Here is a 23,525-nt window from a genome sequence, read left to right on the forward strand (position 1 = left end):
ACCCCAGATATTTTTTTCTAGGTTTAAGATTTCTCCTAGTACCAAAATGTATCAGCCCCTGTAAAGAGAAGATGCCATAGAGAAGGTACTCAAAATGAAAATAATTTTTATTAACATTTTTTGCACTTAAGCCAATCCCAGCTTGTGAAATTTGAAAATTACCATATGAGCAGTGCCAATATAAACTTCATAACCCTAAAATTAGTGTCTAAATAGTGCAGAAATGTGTTAATATGTACAATTTGTGAAATTTGTAAGAGAACAAGCAAGCAGAAAATGACTTTCACAGTCAGAGTCAATGCGTACATAGATTAGGCAGTGAAGCCTTCTGGAGCAACGTTTTGTAACTTCCAAATGAGAATATGGGGACCCATAGCCCATTAAACTACAAAATCCAAACAGAAAGCACCATTAGGATAGCTGTGAATGCCTTTAAATCATGTTTTTTAATTCTATAAAAGTATTAAATAAACCCAGTATTTTATTATTACACACTTTGTTAAGATTCTTTAAATTTTTGCAAGCTGATTTTAGCTGAAAGTGAAAGTGTCGTGTCCAGCTCCTTGCGACCCCATAGACTGTAGCCCGCCAGGCTCTTCTGTCCATGGGAATTCTTCAGGCAAGAATCCTGGAGTGGGTTGCTGTTCCTTCTCCAAGGTATCTTCTCAACCAAGGGAGCGAACCCAGGTCTCCTGCACTGCAGGCAGATTCTCTACCTACCATCTGAGTCACCAGGGAAGCCTGATTTTAATGAAGCTATCTTCCAAATTTAGTTTAGCCAATCATTTAAGTTTCTGTCCAGAAATGCCTATCACTGTACTCCTAATAATCAAAACAAAAACATGCTACTCCCTGAAAGTCTTTTTGGAAACGAATGTGTCAGGTCTTATTTAATAACTGTATAACACATATCAACACTTCCAAAACCAATACCTAGGATTATTATACAACATGGTGGTTTATTCACAGGTTGTTCTTTATATGAATTTTTTCTCCCAACTATACCTTCAGTTTATATCCTAGTTTCCTACTGTATTATCTCACAGCACAAAGTCCTCCCTAAATGACAGTTGATAAATAAGTTATTAATATTGTTTTAAAATAAATTTATTTTCTTTCATTATTGAATCTCTTCAAGAGAGCTACCTTAAAAGTTTTTTTCATTTAGCTTTATGAATGTCCTCATGTAAGAAAATGAAACTTTATCATTTTCATAAATAGTCACCCAGTATCACTTCTGAATTATTCTCTCATATATTAAAGAATAACCCAGAGAGCAGTGCTAAATGGATACTTATGACAGCCTTGGTATTTTAGAAAATATTGGCCACCAACAAATACTGTACCTTGGCAGATACCTACCTGCCCATCTCAAACAATAAGTAAGAAATTGCACAAATAAAGAATATACATTAAACCAAATGATTCCAAAACTTTGGAATGAATGAATGAAAACTTTGGAACTTATCAGAATGAATGATGTTATATGCTATTAATGTATTTTTTAACCTATGCACTCCCATAAAAAATTAACTATGAGAAGGTTTTATGTATAGATTTATTTTAATATATAACATTTTTCACATTATCTGAGCTTCTGCTGCAAAGATGCAAGACAGGGCCAAAACTAGGCTGGGGCAAGTGAGGCCCTTACCTCAGTTGCAAAATTTTAGAAGGTACCAAATAATTCAGTAATTAAGATATTTCATTTTTAACATAACATTTTCAAAATAAAAATTAAGAACAAAAAATATCAAAAATGAGAATAAAAATTGAAAGAGATCCACATTGTCATGTTAGTAGACTATCACCACTTTGACTACAGAGTAAAAAAAATGAGAGTCTTGCTGTTTTCCTCATTTGTTTAAGGCAAAAATGGCTTCTCAGCTCATAGCTTCAGGAGACTAGCAATATTTTAGTCAAAACGATAATTTTGGTGACCAGAAATCATCTCTTATCACCTATATTTACTGTATGTAACAAGTATCATTATCTTAGCTATGAATCTGCTTAAAATATTATCTCACATGGAAAGCTGAATGGAAGTTTACCAAGAAACAATCCGTAATTTCAATTTGCTATGTTTGTGCCATATTTCCATAATCCAAGCTTAAGTTGTTTGCTTCTGATTCTATTATGTAAACACAGGCATGCTATCAGCCACAAGGGAGACTTTCTTCTAGTATTTTAGAATGGGAGGATTTTCATAAACTACCAAAAAAAGAAATAGACCATTGTATGGATATTTCCTTTCAGGTTTATACGTAGCACAGAAATAATTAATTTCATTTATTTACTGACACACTTGATTTCATTCTATATAGTCCTATATAGAAATATCACCACATTTCTTTGCTTCCAAATGTGGCAAAACTCCTTGAGAGCTGAATATACTCCATTTCATTATGTCAGATTTCTCCCTTCCCATTCTCTCTCTTCTTAGACACTTTATTATATAATAACATCAGAATTATAGGGAATTTGTGAAAATGGAACAAAGAACATTTGTAGTCCCTTTACCCAGATGCACCAGTTGCATTTTGCTTTATTTGCCTTGCTGCTACTTTCTTCGTAATCCCTTGAGAATTTGTTGTACACATCATGCCCCTTTATCCCTAAATATTTCAACCTGTCTTTTCTAAGAACAAGGGATTCTTCCATGTAACCACAGTTCAATTATCAAAGTCAAGGCATTTATAGATAGGATAGTATTATCTCACATAGAAGTCCATATCCCAGTTTTACAAATTGTCCCACTAATCTCATTTATGGAATTTTTTTTTTTTGATCCAGGATCCAGTTCAGAGCCATGCCTTGTATTAAGCACACTATATCTGTGTATCCATTATTATGAAACAATACCTGGGTTCTCCTTGTCTTTTATGAAGTTGATATTTTTTAAAAGTATAGGCAGAGTCATATATATACCTGTGGCTGATTCATGTTGATGTATGGCAAAAGCCAACACAACATTGTAAATCAGTTATTCGCCAATTAAAAATTAATTAATTAATTTTTTTAAAAGAGTTCGGACAGATTGTTTACTTGAAGAATATGCTTCAGTTTGAGTGTCTCTGATGTTAGCTCTTTTGAGGGGTGGGATGGACCTTTGCGGCAGGAACACCGCACAGGTGATGTTGTGTCCTCGGTGAATTACGTCAGGCAGAGTAAGATATCAGCTTCTCCGATGACAAGTGCTGTTAACTTTGAATAGTTAGTGAAGATGGTACCTCCTGTATCTTTGTCCACTAGAAAACTATCCATGTTTTCCTTTCGGATTAATGTCACCTGTGAAAAGATATTTTGATACTATTAATTATCCTGTTTCTTTTTAAACTTTTACTTAATTTTATTATCTATTAAAGATTTTGACCTGAATTAGTTATTACTATAAAAGTTGTTATTACTAATAACTCATTGTTTCTTCTACCTTATTGGTCAGAGCTTTCTCTTCTCTTATTTACTTCTTTACTCGTATCCTTACTATGGACTGGTGGAGTCTTTTTTTTTTTTTTTTTCAGTCAGTGGTTTATAATCCACTCTCCTGTTATTTGTGCTGAGTTTCAAATTTTCCCATATTTGCTCAGGAAGACCCCCTTCACATAGTCTCCTCGGTCATTTTTCTACGAGCCCGTCATTTTGTGAACTCTCCCTTATTTTCTGGCATTACAAGAAGTCACAGTTCATCTTGTACTCTGCCTGCCCCAGTCCTAGATTGACACATTTCACCAAGGTTATCTAGCTCCGTTTAGTGACAGATTGTATTTAAATAACAAAATGTGCATGCTAAATGTGCTTGTAGCTACTGGATATTGTTGCTTATAAGCACACAGTAAAATGTGCTTGTTAAAGGGCACAGTTCAATGAATTTTGACTGTGAGTGCTACACTCCCAGTCCCTGGGTTAATCTCATCTGACCACTCCCAAATGTATATTTCAAACCCAGTCTTCTCCCCCAAGCTCTGGATTTTATATCCACTTATTTCTACTAGACATCTTCACCTGAATTTCCAACAGACATCCAAATTCAACACATATCAAGCTGAAATCCACCCCATGCCTGTTCCACCTGCAGCCTTCCCCATCTTAGATGATGGCAGCTCCATTCCCCCAGTTATTCAGGCCAAAAACTTGAAAATATATTCAAAATATATTCAGAATACCCCCATGTCAACTCTCTCCATGGCTACCCCTATGGTCTAACCAAATCATCATTTCTTGCCTAGATTATTCCAATAGCCTCATAACAGATCTCACTGAATCAAAAGTTTGCTGCTACAATCTTTTCTTAATACAGAGGCCACAGTGACCCTTTTTAAATGCTGTGTTTCCATATTACTCTTCCTCTCAAAACTTTGCAGTTGTTCCACATTTTACTGAGAGTAGAGCCCAAGTTGTTACAATGGCTTTCAGAGTAAAATTCTCACACACACCTCCACTTTGCTCTATGAACACATCTCTTTCTCCTCTTTTTCTCTCACTCTACATGCCAGCCTCCTAGCCTCACTCCCACTCTGGGATTAGTTGAGCTGGTCCCTCTGTAAGAAAGGCTTTTCCCCAGATATCTGCTTGGTCAGCTCCTTCATGTCCTTCAAGTTTTGATCAAATTGTAGCCTCTAATGAGGCCAACCTTGGCTATCCCAACGCAAAACTCCTGATCCCTTGTCCCTTGCTTTCCTTCCTTCCCCCATCGCACATACCAGCTTCTAACCCATTTTTATAAATTCTTTTTTGTTTATTGCTTATTTTCTATCTCCCTTGGCTAGAACACAAGCTTCTTGAAGATGGCGGGGGTGGGGGGGCGGTCTATGTTTTGCTCACTAGAGGATCTAGAACTGAAAGATCTGACCAAGCATCTGGAACAGTGCCTGTCCCTTAGTAACATTTAGTAACACTCAAAACATTTTTTTTTGTGGCCTCATTCTACTCATTGTCATATCGTATTTCCCCAACCAGGGATCGAACACAGACCTTGCCAGTGAAAATGCCAAGTCCCAACCACTGGACCATCAGAGAATTGCCTCAAAACATTTTTTAATGAATGAACCATTTTAACCTGTACTTTGATTGATAAACAGAAATGAGTGAGAACCCGTCAGTAGAACTGAGTCCACATTTAATATTGATGTGCGCCTAAGCACCCAACGGCAGTTTACTGCCCTTATCTCCTTATGGTCTTGTTTACATCTCCCCACACGTGAAATCTAAAACCAATTGAAAATGAAAAGAATTTTAATCAGGTGGCATTTCCAAAAAGCAGTGGGTGTTGTGTGCCCTGAGTTAAGTCTTTGGATGCATAATAAACCCAAGTAACTTTCTGATTGTGGTCATTCTCTGACTTTGGGGAGCGCCGCATTGTAAAGGTGTCATTTTCTGATTCCTCTGCTTCCAATATCCACTGTGATTTTGAGTTCTGTAGAGGAAAGGGGACATGGGAGGAGGCATGAGAGGAACCAAAATTTCTTTATGTGTGAACTGTATGTTTTCCTACTAGGACCATTCAGGTGACTCCAGATCTAAATTTGGCAGCAGACATCACTCATGTGGCTGAGTGATTCATAGAATCTCATCTGAGATGAAACATACCTTGACAGACATTCAAATAATGTGCTTACGATATTTCTGGACAGTCAACAGTCAAGTTTTAAAAGGCACGTGTGACAGGAGTATTAAAATATCTCTACTGACAGGATCAGATTTTTATGGCCACTAGTGAAAGAGAATATACTCCATTAGAAAATGAACACCCTTTTTGCTTCATGTCATGAGAATCTAGGTCACTCTTATGCTGAGAGTTTTAATTCCTTTGCTGCTGATGTTCCTGGGACATCAGGAAACCTTTCCTCGTGTCCAAGCTAGTGTACTCTCAACTCTTCTAATTCACGTGAAGGATTTCATCAGACTAGAGAGATTGTAGGATGAGAAACTGGTCTAAATTCTGGAACCTCCATTCCAGTATAGAAGAATAAAAAAGCATAACTGTTCTTTAAATGCATACAGAAGTGTGTAAATTCACTCACTAAGTTTACTAACGTTGTTAATAAGAAAATGAGGTTTTTAATTCACGTTCATGTCTTCCAAAATTAGTCAGAAATATCTCCTTTTAATGAATGTAACCTATCAGGAATATCCTTCTTGTTCTAGAAGAATTTCAAATGCAGAATAACATGGTCTCCATTTAAGAAAGCGCAGAGAGCATCTCTTGGGATTCTCTCCTTTATAATGCACTCTATTTTTACAGAGTGGAGAAAAATAGGGCTTTTTAAATGTATAACTTTGGAATTTGATTGCTTTCCACAGATACAACACACTCAGGGGAAATTGGCACCAAGAAAAAGGTGAAAAGACTGTTAAGCTTTCAGAGATACTTCCATGCATCAAGGCTGCTTCGTGGAATTATACCACAAGCCCCTCTCCACCTGTTGGATGAAGACTACCTTGGACAAGCAAGGGTGAGCTAGTTACCCCTCTGTCGCTTCACACCAGGCCAGTGGCTGAGAGGGTGTGCCTCCCCCCACCCTCCCACCTCCCCTACCTCCACTGGTAGCACCTTGTTTTGAGTCCTACTTCAGGGCCCTGAGGAGCTCTGTGCCTCTCAACAGTTACTCAACAGAGCTGGGCTTTTTCCTTAAATATTAATGTAAAGTGAGGTTAATAGAAGCACTCTCCTCATAGAGGTGGCACAAAAACTAAATAAAGTAAAGCATGTTTACATGCTTAATAGACTCATACCTAGTACATGCTAGCTATTTTTATTTTTATAAATGTGCAAAACATTTTTGCACAACATTAAGTAAAACAAGGGTTTCCCTTGTAGCTCAGTTGGTAAAGAATCTGCCTGCAGTACAGGAGACCCGGGTTCGATCCCTGGGTCAGGAAGATCCATGGGTCGGGAAGATCCCCTGGAGAAGGAAATGGCAACCCACTCCAGTATCCTTGTCTGGAAAATTTCATGGACAGAGAAGCCTGGTGGGCTGCAGTCCATGGGGTTGCAAATAGTTGGCCACGACACACACACACACACACACACACACACACACACAAGTAAAACAAAATTTTGGACTGGCTGATTACCAATGAAAGAATAACTAAATGTTTTAACCCATTGTCTTACCATACTAGCTACCCTGAAATAAACCCAGTAATTACCAACTTTGAATTGCACTTTAGTCTATCAGTACAGTGCATTGTCTTTTTTATAAATTTTAATTTATTCAAATTTTTAGTAACTTGACAATTGTATTAGCATACACTGATCCAACAAAGTGTGGAAATATAGTGTGGGACAATCTAAAAAAAGTTCACAGGTCATCTCTAGCCCAAACTCTGAAAGGAATTTAAATTTTAGGAATAAATTGCCTTAGTTTAAACAGAAGTCAAAGATAATATCTTATAGTTCACATGATAGGTAATATTGTGCCATTTATATACCACTAAGAAATATATTCTAATGGTGTACACTATTAGGAAATAAGCAGCAAGTAAAGTTGGAAGAACTAATTCCCAACATTAGATCTACAAAAAGAAAATAATTATCACTCCTTCAAACAACCCAAGGTCTGAGACTGAGGGAATGTTTGGTTGATTGGTTGATTGGTTGTTTCATTTGGTGAGGAAGTGAAAGTGTTAGTTGTTCAGTCATGTCTGACTCTTTGCAAGCCCACAGTGTAGCCCACCAGGCTCCTCTGTCCTTGGAATTCTCCAGGAAAGAATAGTGGAGTGGGTAGCCATTCCCTTCTCCAGGAGATCTTTCTCACCCAAGGATGAAACCCAAGGCTCCTGCCTTGCAGGAAGATTCTTTACACTCTGAGCCACAAGAGAAGCTCCAGGAGAGCAAAGCTAAACTCCCAGCACTGGAGCATCTGACAGCATTCTCAGGGATGCCACCCCTCTCAGCAGCCATCTCCCAAGAAAGACAACACTGAGATGTAGGAAGAACCAACAGGCTAGAAATCAGGATATCAGAGATCAAATTTTAGCTCTGCCTTTAGAATTGTGTGACCTGGATTAAAAGAGCACTTAAACTGGACTTCACCCAAAACCTACCATCCCTTTATTTCTTGATGCTGTTGTGAAGTCTTTGTGTGCCATGATGAGGCCTTTGGATTTTATCATAAGACACAGGAGACCACTCAACAGGAGGTGGGGAAAGAGAGCTAGTCCTTAGCAGAAGCAGGGCCCATGAGAGGAAAGGAAGGCAGTCACTGGAGCTACAGTAAGAGTAGAGTCAGCAACTGCAACTCAGACTTAACACCATCTAACTCTAAGCAGGAGGTATTGTTCAAAAGAAAGGTGGTCCAGTGGCTAAGACTCTGTGCTCCCAAAGCAAGGGGCATGAGTTTGATCCCTGATCAGGGAACTATTAACAAGATCCCAAATGCTGCACAGCACAACGAAAAAGAAGACATAACCAAAGGTTTGAAAACAGGGACTGAATCAGATATTTGTACACCCACAATCATAGCAACATTATTCACAAGACCCAAAAGGAGGAAACAACTCATATGTGTGCCAGGAAATGAATGGATAAATGAAGCGTGGTATAATTCATGCAATGGAAGATTATTCAGTAGGACAATAAGTCTACATTGGACGATCGGTCTTTAAATTACCCAATATTTTCAATTGCCCATGCTTCACTTTCCTATCTGTAACAGTGGTTAATTTTACATTTAGTCCGCACTGAGTAGAGTAATATGCTCGTCAATCATCTAGATTTCTTTTTTTTTTAACTTTACTGTAAACCTCCTCCCCTAGGTAGAGACTATAAAACTACAATTTTAACAGTGTGCTTTACTATGTACATGCACTACTCTAAGCTCTTTACATATATTACCTTATTTAATCTTCACAACAGCCCTCCAAAGCAATAGTATTATCAGCTATAGTTTTCTTTTTTATAATTTTTTTTTTTTTTTGGATAATTGCCTTACAGCATTCTGTTGGTTTCTACCAAACATCAGCATGAATCAGCCATAGGTATAATGGCTGATGATCCCTCCCACTTAAACCTCCCTCCCACCTCCCTTCCCATCCCACCCCTCTAGGTTGTTACAGAGCATGGGTTTGAGTTCCCTGAGTCATACAGCAAATTCCCATTGGCTATCTATTTTGCATATGGTAATGTATTAGAAAACTGAGGTGCAGAGAGCTAAGCAATTTGCCCAAGGTACCACAGCCGGTAAGACATGCGGCTGTCATAGGATGTGGCAGTCTGATTCCGGAACCTGTCCCTTTAACACTTATTATCAGGGAGTGGAGTAAGATTTGTTTTACTACAAACCGGTTATACATAGATAGTAGTACGCTACTATTTTCAACTGTTTAATTCTTTAATACACTGTGTTTCAAAGTAAATGTTTGGGTCTCCAATGATTCATCTGAATGCTGTTTTTTGTTTGCCTTTTCAGCACATGCTCTCCAAAGTGGGAATGTGGGACTTTGACATTTTCTTGTTTGATCGCTTGACAAACGGTAAGTCACCCAAAAGAATTTTCACTAAAATACACACCATAAAATGGGATTAATTTTGTGAAAAACAAAATTTATTTTTAAACACTGTTATTCTTTATTTCTTTCTTTTCCCACGTTCATAAATCTACAGTCATTCTAGAAGGACCAGGGCAAAGGGAAATTAGTTCAGATGAAGAATAATGGTTGAATTTGGACTTCAAATCTTAATACAATTTCCTTCTGGTCTTGATGACTCCAAAGGCATTTAAAAACCACAGATTATATCTTTCCTTGCATAATACTTCAGCCACATGCAAAAGGAGGTCATTCGTTCTTAGTTGATGAAAACTAGAAACATAAAAGCATATCTGATCAGTCCTGACTCTTACTGGAGCCAATGGTTTTGCACTTTTATTAAGTGAGTGAGTCTGCCCCATTGCAGGTATTGTTCAGATATGCTTGGCATCATGAGAAGAAAATAATTGCTGAGGATAGAGTACAGAAGCTTAGATTGCAGCTGAAGGGAAAAGTAAAATTCTTATTGGCTCCACTTTTTAAATTCTTATGCCTACAGAGGTTTCTCTTAAGAAAATAATAAGATCCTATTGTATTTTTAACTGCCCATTAAACAAATCTGATAATAGGGACTCAGTAAAAGACATCACATTTAATGCTGACCATCATCTACCATGGCCTTCCCAGGTGGTGCCAGTGGTAAGAAACCCACCTGCCAATGCAGGAGACATAAGAGACAAGGGTTTTATCCCTGGATTGGGAAGATTCCCTGGAGGAGGGCATGGCAACCCACTCCAGTATTCTTGCCTGGAGAATCCCATTGTCAGAGGAGCCTGGTGTGTTACAGTCCATAGGGTTGCACAGAGTCGCACATGACTGAAGCGACTTAGCACACACACACGCATCATATACCAGGTTTGTATTTTAAGTCATTACAGAAGATTTTCTCACCATTCTATTCCTGACAAACACGTAGTGGAGAGAAATACAGCCTCAGACCCTGAAACTGAGCTTTGTGTGCATGTATGCTAAGTCTCTTCAGCTGTGTCTGACTCTTTGTGACGCTATGGACTATAACCCGCCAGGCTCCTCTGTCCATGAGATTCTCCAGGCAAGAATACTGGAGTGGGTTGCCATTTCTTCCTCCAGAGGATCTTCCCCACCCAGGGATGGAACGCATGTCTCTTTTGTCTCCTACATTAGCAGGTAGATTATTTACCACTAGCGCCAACTGGGGAGCCTGAAAATGAACTTTACACTGTGAAAGCTAGACCATATAGGGATGTATCTCATAATCTTGTGTCTCACTTCGCTCAAGTCAATTGAGAGATGGGGACCAGTACATGAAATTAACCATGAACAAAAGAATTAGTTCAATAGTCTTTATTAAAAATAGAGTATAATCACAACTCACGAAAATATGAAATAAATATGTCAATGATTTTATTTAATTAAATTAATTACAGATTCAGTAAAATGCTACAGCTAGTTCAAAGGAAAATTCAAAGAGCCATACATATATAAGCAGTAAGAAATGCTGAAATGAATTTGTCAATAGCTAGGAAACTGGGAGGGGAAAATCAATTGTATTTCCATCTAATTTCATTTTCATGAATACGGACAAGAATCATCTGCAATGATATTGGTTATCTAAAATTTTGATTCTTGTGAAATAGCTCAAAGATAACAAAAGCTATAAAAACACATAGAATCAAATACCCTGGACAGGTGTGCTTAAGCAACGCATAGTTTTCCATTTAAGATACCAGTCCTTTTCTTAGTCCATTTTGGTCTTTCGTAAACTCTATAATGCTTTTAAAATTCAAAGTCCTTATTCTCTAGTGAACAATATTTCTTCAATCCTTAACAAGTTATTGTAGCTTCAGTTTTGCACCTCTGCTGACTTGAGTTACAAAGTATCTCATGGTCAAATTTCATCTTGAGTGATTTTCCAAAGGAAGAGTAGGCAATATAGTGGCTTGAAAAGTGAAAGTGAAAGTGAAGTCATGTCCGACTCTTTACAACCCCATGGACTGTGGCCCACCAGGCTCCTCGGTCCATGGGATTTTCCAGGCATGAATATGGTGGCTTAGATACCCCTATAAATGTAAGAATCATTTAGAAGCAACTTAAGACACATTTTCAGTGACCATTAAACTGTGCATTTTTTAAAATACCCATACAAACTCATACACACACATACACACACACACTGACACACAAGTGTGCGCATGTGTGCATATGTATCTCTGCTACTGCTATAGGCATACTCCTTTTAACTCTTAACGTTTTGACTACCTGTGGTATTGAGGAAATGTCTGAGTTAATTTTACTTGTGCCATAAGAGAAAACCTGGGACCAGATCATAATAATAATATCCTTTGTACTTGGATAATTTCGGATCTAAAGAGGAAAAGAAATGATCCTATCAGAGAACTTGCATTACAGAAATTTTGGATCCTATTGTCTGTCTTGATATTTTAATAGTAATGAAAATAAATTAAAGCAGCTGACTGTTTTCCTATAGGAAACAGCCTGGTAACACTGCTGTGCCACCTCTTCAACACCCATGGACTCATTCACCACTTCAAGTTAGATATGGTGACCTTACACAGATTTTTAGGTAAGTCTTTTTTTCCACATTTCTACTCCATTTCTCATGAATAATGGCAGTCTACAATACTGTTTAATATAAAGTAGTAAGAGCCATAGCATGGTAGATGAAGACCTCATATTAGTCTTAAATTATCCATCTTAATTTTAAAATATAGTTTATCTATTTAAATTATTGAAAAAATATTAGTTATGGTTAGGCTTAAAATATAAACGCTATGTGAAGACAGGGACTTTGCTGGTGGTTCAACAGTAGAGAATCTGCCTACAATGCCAGAGACGCAGATTCAATCCCTGTGTCGGGAAGATCCCCTGGAGAAGGAGATGGCAATCCACTCCAGTATTCTTGCCTGGGAAATCCCATGAACAGAGGAGCCTGGAGGGCTTACGGTCCATGGGGTCGCAAGAGTCAGACATGACCTAGCAACTAAACAACTGCAATGTAAAGACAACCATCAAGAGCAGATAACTGTCAGAGAAGTTACTGATCTGCTCACATATTAACAAAACCCCAGCAAAGTACTCCTCAAATAATGCCACTCTGGACGTGAGTTGTTGAAATATTCAATAGGCTTCTTTTTTAATGAGAAGAACTACTGTGTATATAGCACACACTGTAGGCAGAGTGTTTTGGGTATGTTATTTCTAACAGTTTCAATAACTCTGCAAGTTGGGTGTTATCAATATTTGGCCCACGGAAAAGGAGAAGTACAAAGAAGTTTTGTAACCTGCTCAAGGTCAACAAATTGTAATTGACAGAGCCTCCATCCAAGCCCAGGTCTGTTGGATTTGAAAGCCCACCATCTTTCCACCCAACTCCACCATCACTCTTCATCAAAAAGCAGTCCCAGCTCTCATTTGACTTTATGTATATGCTTATTTATCTTCCAGTGAATTATCCAGGGCAGATTTTTATATTTGTATTTATTTTGGCAGTGCTGGGTCTTTGTTGCTGCTCAGGCTTTGCTCTAGTTACAGTGCAAGGCCTTCTCTTGTTGCAGAGCATGGGCTCCAGGGCCCATAAGGCTTCAGTAGCTGCTGCACATGGGCTCAGTAGTTGCGGGCCGCAGGCTCCAGAGCACCAGCTCAGTGGTTGTGGCTCACCGGCCTCGCTGCTCTGCTGCATGTGAGATCTTCGCGGACCAGAGGTCGAACCCACATCTCCTGCACTGACAGCTGACTCTTTACCACTGAGCCACCATGGAAGCCCCATCCTTGGCACATTTTTAATCACTAAATAACTGTCCTCTGCCTCTTAGCATGTTCCTGACTTCTTTGACTTGCCAAGTGGCAGTGCTTTGAATTTGAAAGCTGACTTGATACATCAATAATAAAATAATGGCGATGGTGATAACAACAGCAGCAGCAGCCACCAGGCTTATATGGTGTTTACACATGCTGGGAACTCTTCTAAGAACTTGCATATATTAACCCATTTAATCCTTACAGTATGCCTTTGAGATTCAAAGCTATTATTATCCCTGCTTTATAGAGGAGGAAATGAAGGAAACTTTTGGTTAAGTAACTTGCCCAATATACATAAGTAATAGAGCCAGGATTTACATATAATAGTAAGATAAACCTGCTGAATAAAATGTACATGCGGCACAACAGAAATATTGGAAACCAGCCAGAGCAAGCCTCATTCCAGAAACACAAATAACCTCAAGCTAATTGTGTTCAGAGAGATTGAGTGAAGTAATCCCCATGAATGGAGCCAAATAATTTCAATTTGTCTCAAGAGGGAGAATGCAGATACTTTGAGCATGTGTGCACACCAGAGTACATGTGAAAAAGCCAGAGTCAGTGACAGAAATAACACCAGAATCTAGAGCCAAAGTCGTAGGCTGGGCTGAGAGAATATGGCCACACTCGAAAATCAGGACATTCTATACACACTGAATATATTACATCTTAGGCATTGCCCTGGTTATTAGCTGAAGCAGGCAAGTGGTTTCTGTAAATTGCAAACGAAATTGCGTTATGTCTCTGGTATCAAGAGGACTCTGGTCCTTAGATTGAAAGGGCATGAAAGATAATCATTTGATCTGAATAAGATAGAAATAAATCTAAGGATTCCTCAGTTGGATCAGTGAATTTCCACCTGAAGAATCCTAAGATTTGCTCCGATCTGTATTTGTTGTTTAAGTGATAAAGTCATCTTTGGATGAGAGCAGGGCTTTTTAAAAGGAAGCCTCTTTTATGGCATATTATTCATAAATGGCAGCAAACTTAATTAAACTATAATGTGAAATAATGTTGTCCTTTTCCTGCATATTTATTTTTCCCATGAATGAGAGCTTTCATGAATGCCAAAAAGAGGTGATTTATGAAGGTGGTGAGGAATCCCAAGGGCCTCACCAATCCTCCTAGCCTTTCTTCCCTCCTCCCTCTCCCTCTTTTCCGCTAACAACCCGGTAGAACTGCCAAGCTGGCAAACCACGTTCATTTCTAAGGCATCCCCGTGCTGCGCGTTTGGGAGTCGCCGCTATTTTTAAGCAAAAGGGACCTTCAACAAGTCTGAGCTCGTGTGTCCTTTGTGTTTTGTTTTTAGCTGATTGAGTTATCTGTTTACCTCCTAGTCATGGTTCAAGAAGATTACCACAGCCAAAACCCCTATCACAATGCTGTTCACGCGGCCGACGTCACCCAGGCCATGCATTGCTACCTAAAGGAGCCGAAGGTAAGGCAAGTCCACTGTCCCCCTGGCCATCTGGAAACACCATGTAAACTGCCTGCAGGGCCCCTGATCGCCCGACACGACAGGGCAACTGGGTTATGAGTCATTTATAGCATGAATACAAATTGTTTATATGAAGGGTTCATGGACTTCTCTGGCAATCCGGTGGTTAGGATCTTGCCTTCCAAAGCAGAGAGTTCAGGTTTGATCCCTGGTATGGGAACTAAGATTCCACATGCCTCGAGGCCAAAAAAAATCAAAACATAAAACAGAAGCAATATTGTAATAATACTTTTTTAAAAAATGGTTGACATCAAAAAAATCTTTTAAAGAAAAATTTTGAAAAGGTTTCAGTATCAGCTCTGAAATCCTGAAAGTAAGTAAGAAAGAAAGTATAATAGTCATGAAAGAAAGTAAATTTTCAGAGGTTCCCTTCTATAATTTATATATTTTCAAGGCTGCATTTGAGCAACTTCACTTTCACTTTTCACTTTCATGCATTGGAGAAGGAAATGGCAACCCACTCAGTGTTCTTGCCTGGAGAATCCCGGGGACGGTGGAGCCTGGTGGGCTGCCGTCTATGGGGTCACACAGAGTCGGACACGACTGAAGTGACTTAGCAGCAGCAGCAGCAAGGCTGCATTAGGACAAAAACAGCCCTCTCTATGACAATCTGCATCTTAAATATCTTCCAATCACAAAAGTTAACTGCTTTTGCCTTGATACTATGCCACACGTAGTACCAGCACTGAATTTTTCTAGGAAAAGTCTCCCAGCTCATGTTTTTTGATCAGCAAGTAGAATTAAAACTCAAGACCCAAGTTCCACTTCCTACTGAGGCAACTAGACATCCTGATTCCAGCCCAAGAGAACCTGTGTACATCAAAGACATCTTAAAAGTATACCCAGGTACAATATATTAATCAAAAAATTTAAACATGATGATAATGCTTGTTACTCAAAACCTTAAATTTCTTAGCCATATAAAACCTAGCTGGTATAACATATAGGATGAGTTTTGTTAGGGTTTTTGGAAAATGATACCTCAGTCCAAGACTCTGTTTAATTCAATAAGTTTTAACATCAACCACTAAATATACAGACATTCCCAAGACAAAACTGGATATGCCTCATCCTTATAAAATATCCCAAAGACCTTAAAGGTTTTTTTATTTAATCCTTAAGTAATTTGAAAATTGTAATATATCACAGTTGTATATTGAAAGTTAGTACTAGATTCCCATTTTCCGGCTTGTTTCCTTAGCTAACCAAAAAAAAAAAAAAAAAAGACAGATTCTCACACATTGCCTCACTCTATTACACACTGGAGAAATATGCAAATTTTGCAACTCAGTCCACTATTGATTTCATATTCAAAGAAGTGGCAATGATATGTTGGATGAAATTCAAAAGTGATTTTTTTAATGTGCCCATCACTTTGGCTTCAACTTTTTCCTTCACTTACAGCTTTCCTGGGAGCAAGGCTGACTTTAGACTCTGCCTGTCCCCACCTACCACAGAGAGCAGTATTGCCAGCAGGCAGTGCTCTTATTAACAGCAAAACACGACAAGAGTAGCAGCAGGAAGAGGAGGCCACCTGGAAGAGCTATGCAATTTGAGTTGCTGAGTTATTTTCCTCCCAGTTCTTTCTCTCCTGAAATTTCATGGGGCTGTTACCTTACTGACAGCTTCAGAAAGTTAAGGTCTGAATGACAGGCCCGAATGATACTAATATGATGATTCATTCCATGTGATTTAGCCAAAACAAAGGCTAGTCTATTTTGGGAAACACACCAATCAATCTCCCAACTCCATTTTTTAACAGCTCGCCAGCTTCCTCACGCCTCTGGACATCATGCTTGGACTGTTGGCTGCAGCAGCCCACGATGTCGACCACCCAGGGGTGAACCAGCCATTTCTGATCAAAACGAACCACCACCTCGCCAACCTATATCAGGTAAGGAAGGCAACAAGATACGTTATGGTGAACTGGTTTAGGCCCAGTACTGGAGTCTGAATCTCACTCTTGGAAAGAGCCTTCATTCAGGGTCAGCCTTAGTGATGACCACAGCCAAAAATCATAGGTTTGAAATAGGTTCAGAATATCCCCCAGGGAAGATAAAATTAGTTTGCAGGGATAGTCAAGGAATTCAGTTTGCTCCAAAGCAGGTTTGAAATTGTCCTAGGTCGAACAGGATTCCTGAGTCTACCTTCTCATAGTCTGAGACTATCTGTCTCCATGGGAATCATCTAGTATATAATGGCCAGTTTAAGCCAGTCCTTGTACAACTTCTATAAATTATACTTCCCAGGTGCAGTTTTATTCAGATTTATGTTACATCTCTAGGACCATTTGTTAATCACATTTTAATTTTTTTTATTGGAGTATAGTTGACTTACAATATTACATTAGTTTTATGTATACAATATAGTGATTCAAAAATTTTATAGACTATACTTCATTTATAGTTATTATAAAATATTGACTATATTCTGAACTTTTTTGGCTTCTGAGACAAAGGTATATTATCAAAGACAATAGGCATACTTTGTTGTTATAAAATATTTCAGCAATGCTAGTAGTTTGGCCTGAAGAACTCTTATCTCTGATATTCCTTCAGACATTATAACCCTATATCATAAGTGAATTATTCCCAGAATTTTCAACACAGTTTTTGGAAGACCTTTGGTTGTCATTAACAAAATCATTGCCTACAAGGAAGTCATTGATCTCAACTGTAGTAGATCTTTTGGGAAAAAAAAATCAGTGCGGGAGGAATTTCTGAAGGATTCCCAGAAAACAGATGCGTTATATAAGATGGTAGAGCTTGAGGATGCGTTAATTTCCAATAAAGCACAGCTGGAACATGAAACAAACCCTTTTCCCATTCATCTGACTAGCTTTTGGTCCAGATAGGAAGTGGCATACCAAGGTTTATGAATCTCCCTGGTACATACTTCAGCACTGGGCTCTCTTGGGGTGTCAAGCCAGTACCTGGAGCTAGGGTAGTAATGACCATAAAGAGGGGACAGGATGACAGAATTTAGAAAAACTTGATGATGAGCTAAAAACTAAACAAAGACAATAAAAATTAGAACTAAACTTACTAAACTATCTCAGAAGCTAAATGTATTGCTTGGGAAAAGCATAAAAATATGACCAGGGGTAAAAATGAATGACTGAAATGAAAGCTCCCAAACAGATTTTCTGTTCTTGTCGTGTTTTAAATCTGACTTTTCAGATGTCTTTAAACAAAGAATATAAAGTAACCGAACTGGCTGCTTGAACTACTTCCATATAATGTAAAGTGAAAATCACTCAGTTATGTCTGACTCTTTGCGACCCTATGGACTGTAGTCCATGGAATTCTGCAGGCCAGAATACTGGAGTGGGTAGCCCATCCCTTCTCCAGGGGATCTTCCCAGCCCAGGGATGGAACCCAGGTCTTCTGCATTGCAGGCAGATTCCATATTATGTAAATACTTGCCTAATTTTAATTTCTCAATGTCAAATAAATCACATCAATGGAGTTTAAGAGAGTATCTACTCTACTGCCTGATTTGTACATAAAAATGAGGGTCATAAAACCTGCTTTGACATGTATAATAGTATGTATAAAACACGTAGTAAATGAATGTTTAGACAGAAAGTCAGAAAGAAATGTGCCAGATGATAAACATGCAAAAAAATAGGGAAGTAAAAGTAGAATTTCATCAATTAACTACTCACTGCTAATGAACAAAAATTGATTCTCAAAAGAAAGATATTGCAATCTATCTTATTCAGATACTAAAATTGTCTCAAAAAATGGACTCCTTACTCAAACTTTTAAAGTGTAATTTTTAATAATATTTCATCTCTTTGTTAAATATAAACGTTCCAATATAACCAAATTCTGCAGCCTTTTCAGCAGAGCATACATGTATATTTTGAACTAGCAACTATTTATTACATGCATCAGATGATATATTAGGATCTAGGAGTACAAAGATAAATAAAATATAATCCCTGCCCTTGGACATTGGTGCAAACTCAAATGCTCAAAATGTGCAAAATCCAAGAAAACTTAATCCCAGTTTGAAAAACATTAGAGGAGTTAGCCGAAGATATACATATATACCTCTGTATACTTATACAGAAGCAACTTTTTTTAAAGCCTCTGAAGAATAAATACCTATTCTGTTCTTTGTAAACAAAGATGTTACAACAATAAAATGAGCTCTTTTTTTTTTCTAGCAGTGAACATATGCATCTCAACTGTCTGGCCTGATCCTCAATAGGAAAGAGAAGGATCTTTTGGCTAATGACTAGACAGAAATTGGCATAGAAGACTAAAACCCACATTCAAGATATTAACTTCATCAGTCTCCTGCTCAAATAGTCTTGGACTCTCTTGAAGACCAGAGATCCGTGTCTTTAACTTAGGAACAGTGTTGAAAGCAAAACAGTATCACTTAATGTCATAAAGCTACTTCCAATATCCTAGAGCTGTCTAGTATAAAAGTATAAAACTTTTATCAGCCAAATTGGGACTTTACATATTAAAAGTAAAAATTATTAAGAGGACCTGAAAATAATATGAGATCTTAATTTTGTCCAAAAAAATATGATGGCTTTTACATTTGGCTATTTACTATTGCTTATCAAACACCATTCTTATTGACTATATGAAGAAACTCCTGAAAGAGAAAGAAAATTTCTTTTAAAAATCAGCTCAGGGACTTCCTTGGTGCTACAGTGGTTAAGACTCCATCCTGCCAAGGCAGGGAGTATAGGTTCAACCCCTGGCTGGTCAGGGAACTAAGATCCCACATGCTGTACAGCACAGCCAAAAAGATCTTTTTTAATTCAGTTCAATGAATTGTATAACTAATCTTTATTCAACACTTACTATGATTCAGAAAGTGAAATCCCTCAGTCGTGTCCGACTCTCTGCGACCCATTGGACTGTACCTACCAGGCTCCTCCATCCATGGGATTCTTCAGGCAAGAATACTAGAGTCGGTTGCCATTTCCTTCTCCAGGGGATCTTCCCGACCCAGGGATCAAACCTGGGGTCTCTAGCATTGCAGGTAGACGCTTTACCCTTTGAGCCACCAGGGAAGCCCTGCAAGAGTCAGACTATGATTCAAACACTGGCTAAATGATTTTCTCTGTTATATTATTTAATCTTCACAATAGCCCAGTTAGGTAGGTGATATCATCATACCTATTTTCCAGAAAAAAAGAAAATTGCTGTTAAATTTAAGTGAGCTTCCCTGGTGGCTCAGATGGTAAAGAATTTGCCTGCAAAGCAGGAGACTCAGGTTCGATCCATGGGTAGGGAAAATCCCCTGGCGAAGGGAATGGCTACCCACTCCAGTATTCTTACACGGAGAACCCCATGGACAGAGGAGCCTGGCAGGCTACAATTCATAGAGTTGCAAAGAGTCGGACACGACTGAGTAACACTTCCTTATAATAAACAGCTAATTAATGGCAGAGCTGGAATTAGAACTCAAGACTTCTATCTCCAGAGCCAAAGTGCCTAAGTACTTACCACCTCTAAAATTCATGTTAATCACCAACAATATGCAGGAAGCTAAGAACTCTCCTCCAGGGCCTCCAGCAGGAGACAAGTAGCTTAAAGTGGGAGAGCCTTTGCTAAGTACTCTATAGTAGCTAGCTACAAACAAAATGTGATGGGAAGACAGAAGCAAAAGAGAAACTGAATCTGCAGATGGTTTCTGGAAGTAAAAAATTAAAAAAAAAAAAGCGTTCATGGCAAAAGAGTGATATAAATGTGACTCTTGGCGTGTGAATAACATTTTGAGTAGCAGGGCAGAGAGGGTAGCACTAAAGGCAGCACAAGCTGGCGTACTTTGGGGATGCCAACCCACAATCTAGAGGAACTGCAAATGGACTGTTTCCATAGCCTTGAGCTGAGCATAGTCCTATCATGAATGGCCCTTACCCTTAGCTCAATGACTTGGGCATATTATGATGAAATGTATATTCTCTCTTTGATAGACACTGTAGATTAGTTGTACGGAACATGACCTGGGTCAGAAAGTCTTCCCTCTGCATTAACTTGTCAATGAGGAACTGGCATAACTCTTTCGGTTTTCAATTTCAAGAAAAAAAAAATCATGTTATGTAAAATTTCAACTCAACAAGACCATTAAAAACACATGATATTAAAAAGTCTTTGGAAATATAGCCTTTTAGCCTACCATGGCCTGTTGGTTGAGACATAAGAGATTTCAGGAAACTGTATGCAGATTTTCAGGTGATGTATCTATATTCATTTTTCTAGGGAGGGGATCCATAACTTATATTCATGTTTTAAAATGAGTTATAGATTCAGAAAATATTAAGAACTGTGATAATGAGTGAAAAATACATATATATATATACACACACACATACTATATATATATATATATATATATACACACACACATACATATACACATATATACTACATAATGGGTGCATGCATGCAATAATATCATGTGTGAGTGTCTGACTCTTTGAGACCCAACAGACTGTAGCCTCCCAGGCTCCTTTGTCCATGAGCTTGTCCAGGCAAGAATACTGGAGTGGGTTGCCATGCCCTCCTCCAGGGCGTCTTCCCAACCCAGGGATCAAACCCGAGTCTCTTATGTCTCCTGCATTGGCAGGCAGGTTATTTACCACTAGCGCCGCCTGGGAAGCCCAGTATATATACATATACATATAAAAACAAAAACTGTACATGCAGACACATTTAGTCAACAAGAATAACCAAGAAGCTATGCCAGGAATTATGTGGCTTTGAGAACACCCTGTGCGTGACTGTGTACAATCCAGAATTACTATAAATGAGATAAAATGGAAGAGGGCTTCCTCTCCCTCCTTTTGTTGGCTGTACTCTTTTAGTTCTAATAAATAAGAAGATCATTGCATAAGGCCCAGCCTGTGCTTCTGCCCTGAGATAAAGAGAGTCAGGGCAGCTGGAGTGAAGGCCAGGTCAGAGGACTCTCTCCCATTGTCCTCTGTCTGGGTCAGATTCACTGGCTGAACTGCCAACCCAAGTTCAACATGAAGACCATAAAGGCGTTTCCACCTGGCACCTCTCTCATCAGACTGGAAGCAGTCCAGGTGTCTGTGGTGAACTAAGAGGGTGCCTAAGAGTGTATGAGAGATACAGTTGAGAATTATTTTCTCTGTCCCTCCACCCTCCAATCTTCCAACATGTGGGTTCAGCAGTTTTTCAAAATAAACATTAAATCAGATATGATATTGCTTATTACAATTATAAAAGGATTGCTTTCAGTTCAATTCAAAATCTAGAATATGATACCGATGAACTTATTTACAAAACAGAAACAGACTCACAAACATAGAAAACAAACTTATGGTTACCAAAGGGGAAGGTGAGGATAAATTAGGAGTTTGGGGTCATCTGATACAAACCACTATGTATAAAATAGATAAGCAACAAGGATATATTGTACAGCACAGGGAACTATATTCAGTATCTTGTAATAAAACATATAAAAATTTTAATTGCTTTTGATAGAGTCCAACTTCATATTAACTATTGACAGAGCAACCCAATGAATAAAATAATTGTTCCATGAAGCATCGTATTTATTGCATTCCCTACTTGTCTTGCAGAGATTTATAATCATTTTTCATAGTCACTTATCATAAGCACTTAGAAGAGGCCAGCATTTTTAACCACTTTTTATTCTTAACGACTCTGAACTGTAAATATGAAGTTGACAGAGCCGGGAGCCATGTTCCTCCCACATGGTCCTATGACCACTACTCTAACAAGCAACTGCAAGGATTATATGTAACCCCATAATTTTTGCAGCATGAAAGGTATTTGGGACAAGTAGAGTGAAAATTGTAAAAAGGAGGTTCAAATTTGATTTTCTGTTTCCTAAACTTTCTGCTGTTCATCATGAGGTAGCTGCTGTATGGCACCTCCCTGGCCCTGATCTGAATGAACCCAGGCTTGCCCCATGGACAGCAGTCAATGTCCATCCAGGCCCCTTGCCCTCAGAGCAGTATCTTTGGCAGATGCAGATCAAACAAGAGAAAGACATCTTCCAGCAGGCAGTAAACATGGCAGCACTATAGTTTCTTCAAGGGCCAAGGTCTTGTTCAGGACTCAAGGAGTTTCTGTTCCCCTGAGACCTCCTGAGCTGGGGCTCTGGCAGCGTCACCAAGGAGACCACTGGGCTTGTTAGGGAGGAACTCAGTGACTTCATTATCTTCTGGAGTCTTGCTTCCCGGTTTCGTGAGCAATTAAAAATGAAAACACAGACTATATTCCTGTTGTTGTTTTTCTTCCTGCCTCCACTGGTTGAGAAGGTATACTTAAGTCTGAGTCTTGTTGTACACCAGACTCAGTTTATCAACATCAGTCGAAGTATTTTAATCAAAGAAAGTGTCCAGTAAATAGGAGAAAAACACAACAGCAGTTTAAAGCCGCTTTGTATGATAGCAAATCTGCTCTGCCAGATTCTCTTTGACAAACAGACTCTTGATTTAATTTGAAAACCTGTGTTGGTGGTTTATTAAATGCCAGATGTGTTGTTATTCCGGAACAAAGGGATTGTTTTGTTCTTAGGGTGGATAATACTTGATTATTCAGATAAAAGGGGAAATAAAGGTTTTGTAGTTGGGGTTTGAAGGGTTTTATTTTGTTCAAAATAAATTCTGATAGGTTTTGTTGCCACAAAGGTGGATGTTTACTCTTTCAACTTTATGATGAAGATTATTCTTAAG

The 23,525-nt window shown here is 38.5% G+C and overlaps 1 protein-coding gene across 4 annotated transcripts in view; it reads left to right on the forward strand.

Moving 5' to 3' along the window:
• Positions 1 to 23,525, forward strand: part of PDE7B (phosphodiesterase 7B) — a 350,661-nt gene that overhangs the window by 294,470 nt on the left and 32,666 nt on the right. For all 4 annotated transcript variants that reach the window (XM_081528762.1, XM_081528759.1, XM_081528761.1 and 1 more), the window contains 5 exons: positions 6,301 to 6,452; positions 9,411 to 9,474; positions 11,996 to 12,091; positions 14,664 to 14,764; positions 16,587 to 16,718. In XM_081528762.1, the coding sequence (XP_081384888.1) occupies positions 6,301 to 6,452; positions 9,411 to 9,474; positions 11,996 to 12,091; positions 14,664 to 14,764; positions 16,587 to 16,718 (545 nt within the window). The remainder of the gene's footprint in view (positions 1 to 6,300; positions 6,453 to 9,410; positions 9,475 to 11,995; positions 12,092 to 14,663; positions 14,765 to 16,586; positions 16,719 to 23,525) is intronic.

The sequence above is a fragment of the Giraffa tippelskirchi genome, chromosome 9 (assembly GCF_054371585.1).
Source record: "Giraffa tippelskirchi isolate mGirTip1 chromosome 9, T2T-mGirTip1v1.2.pri, whole genome shotgun sequence".
Taxonomy (NCBI): Eukaryota; Metazoa; Chordata; class Mammalia; order Artiodactyla; family Giraffidae; genus Giraffa; species Giraffa tippelskirchi.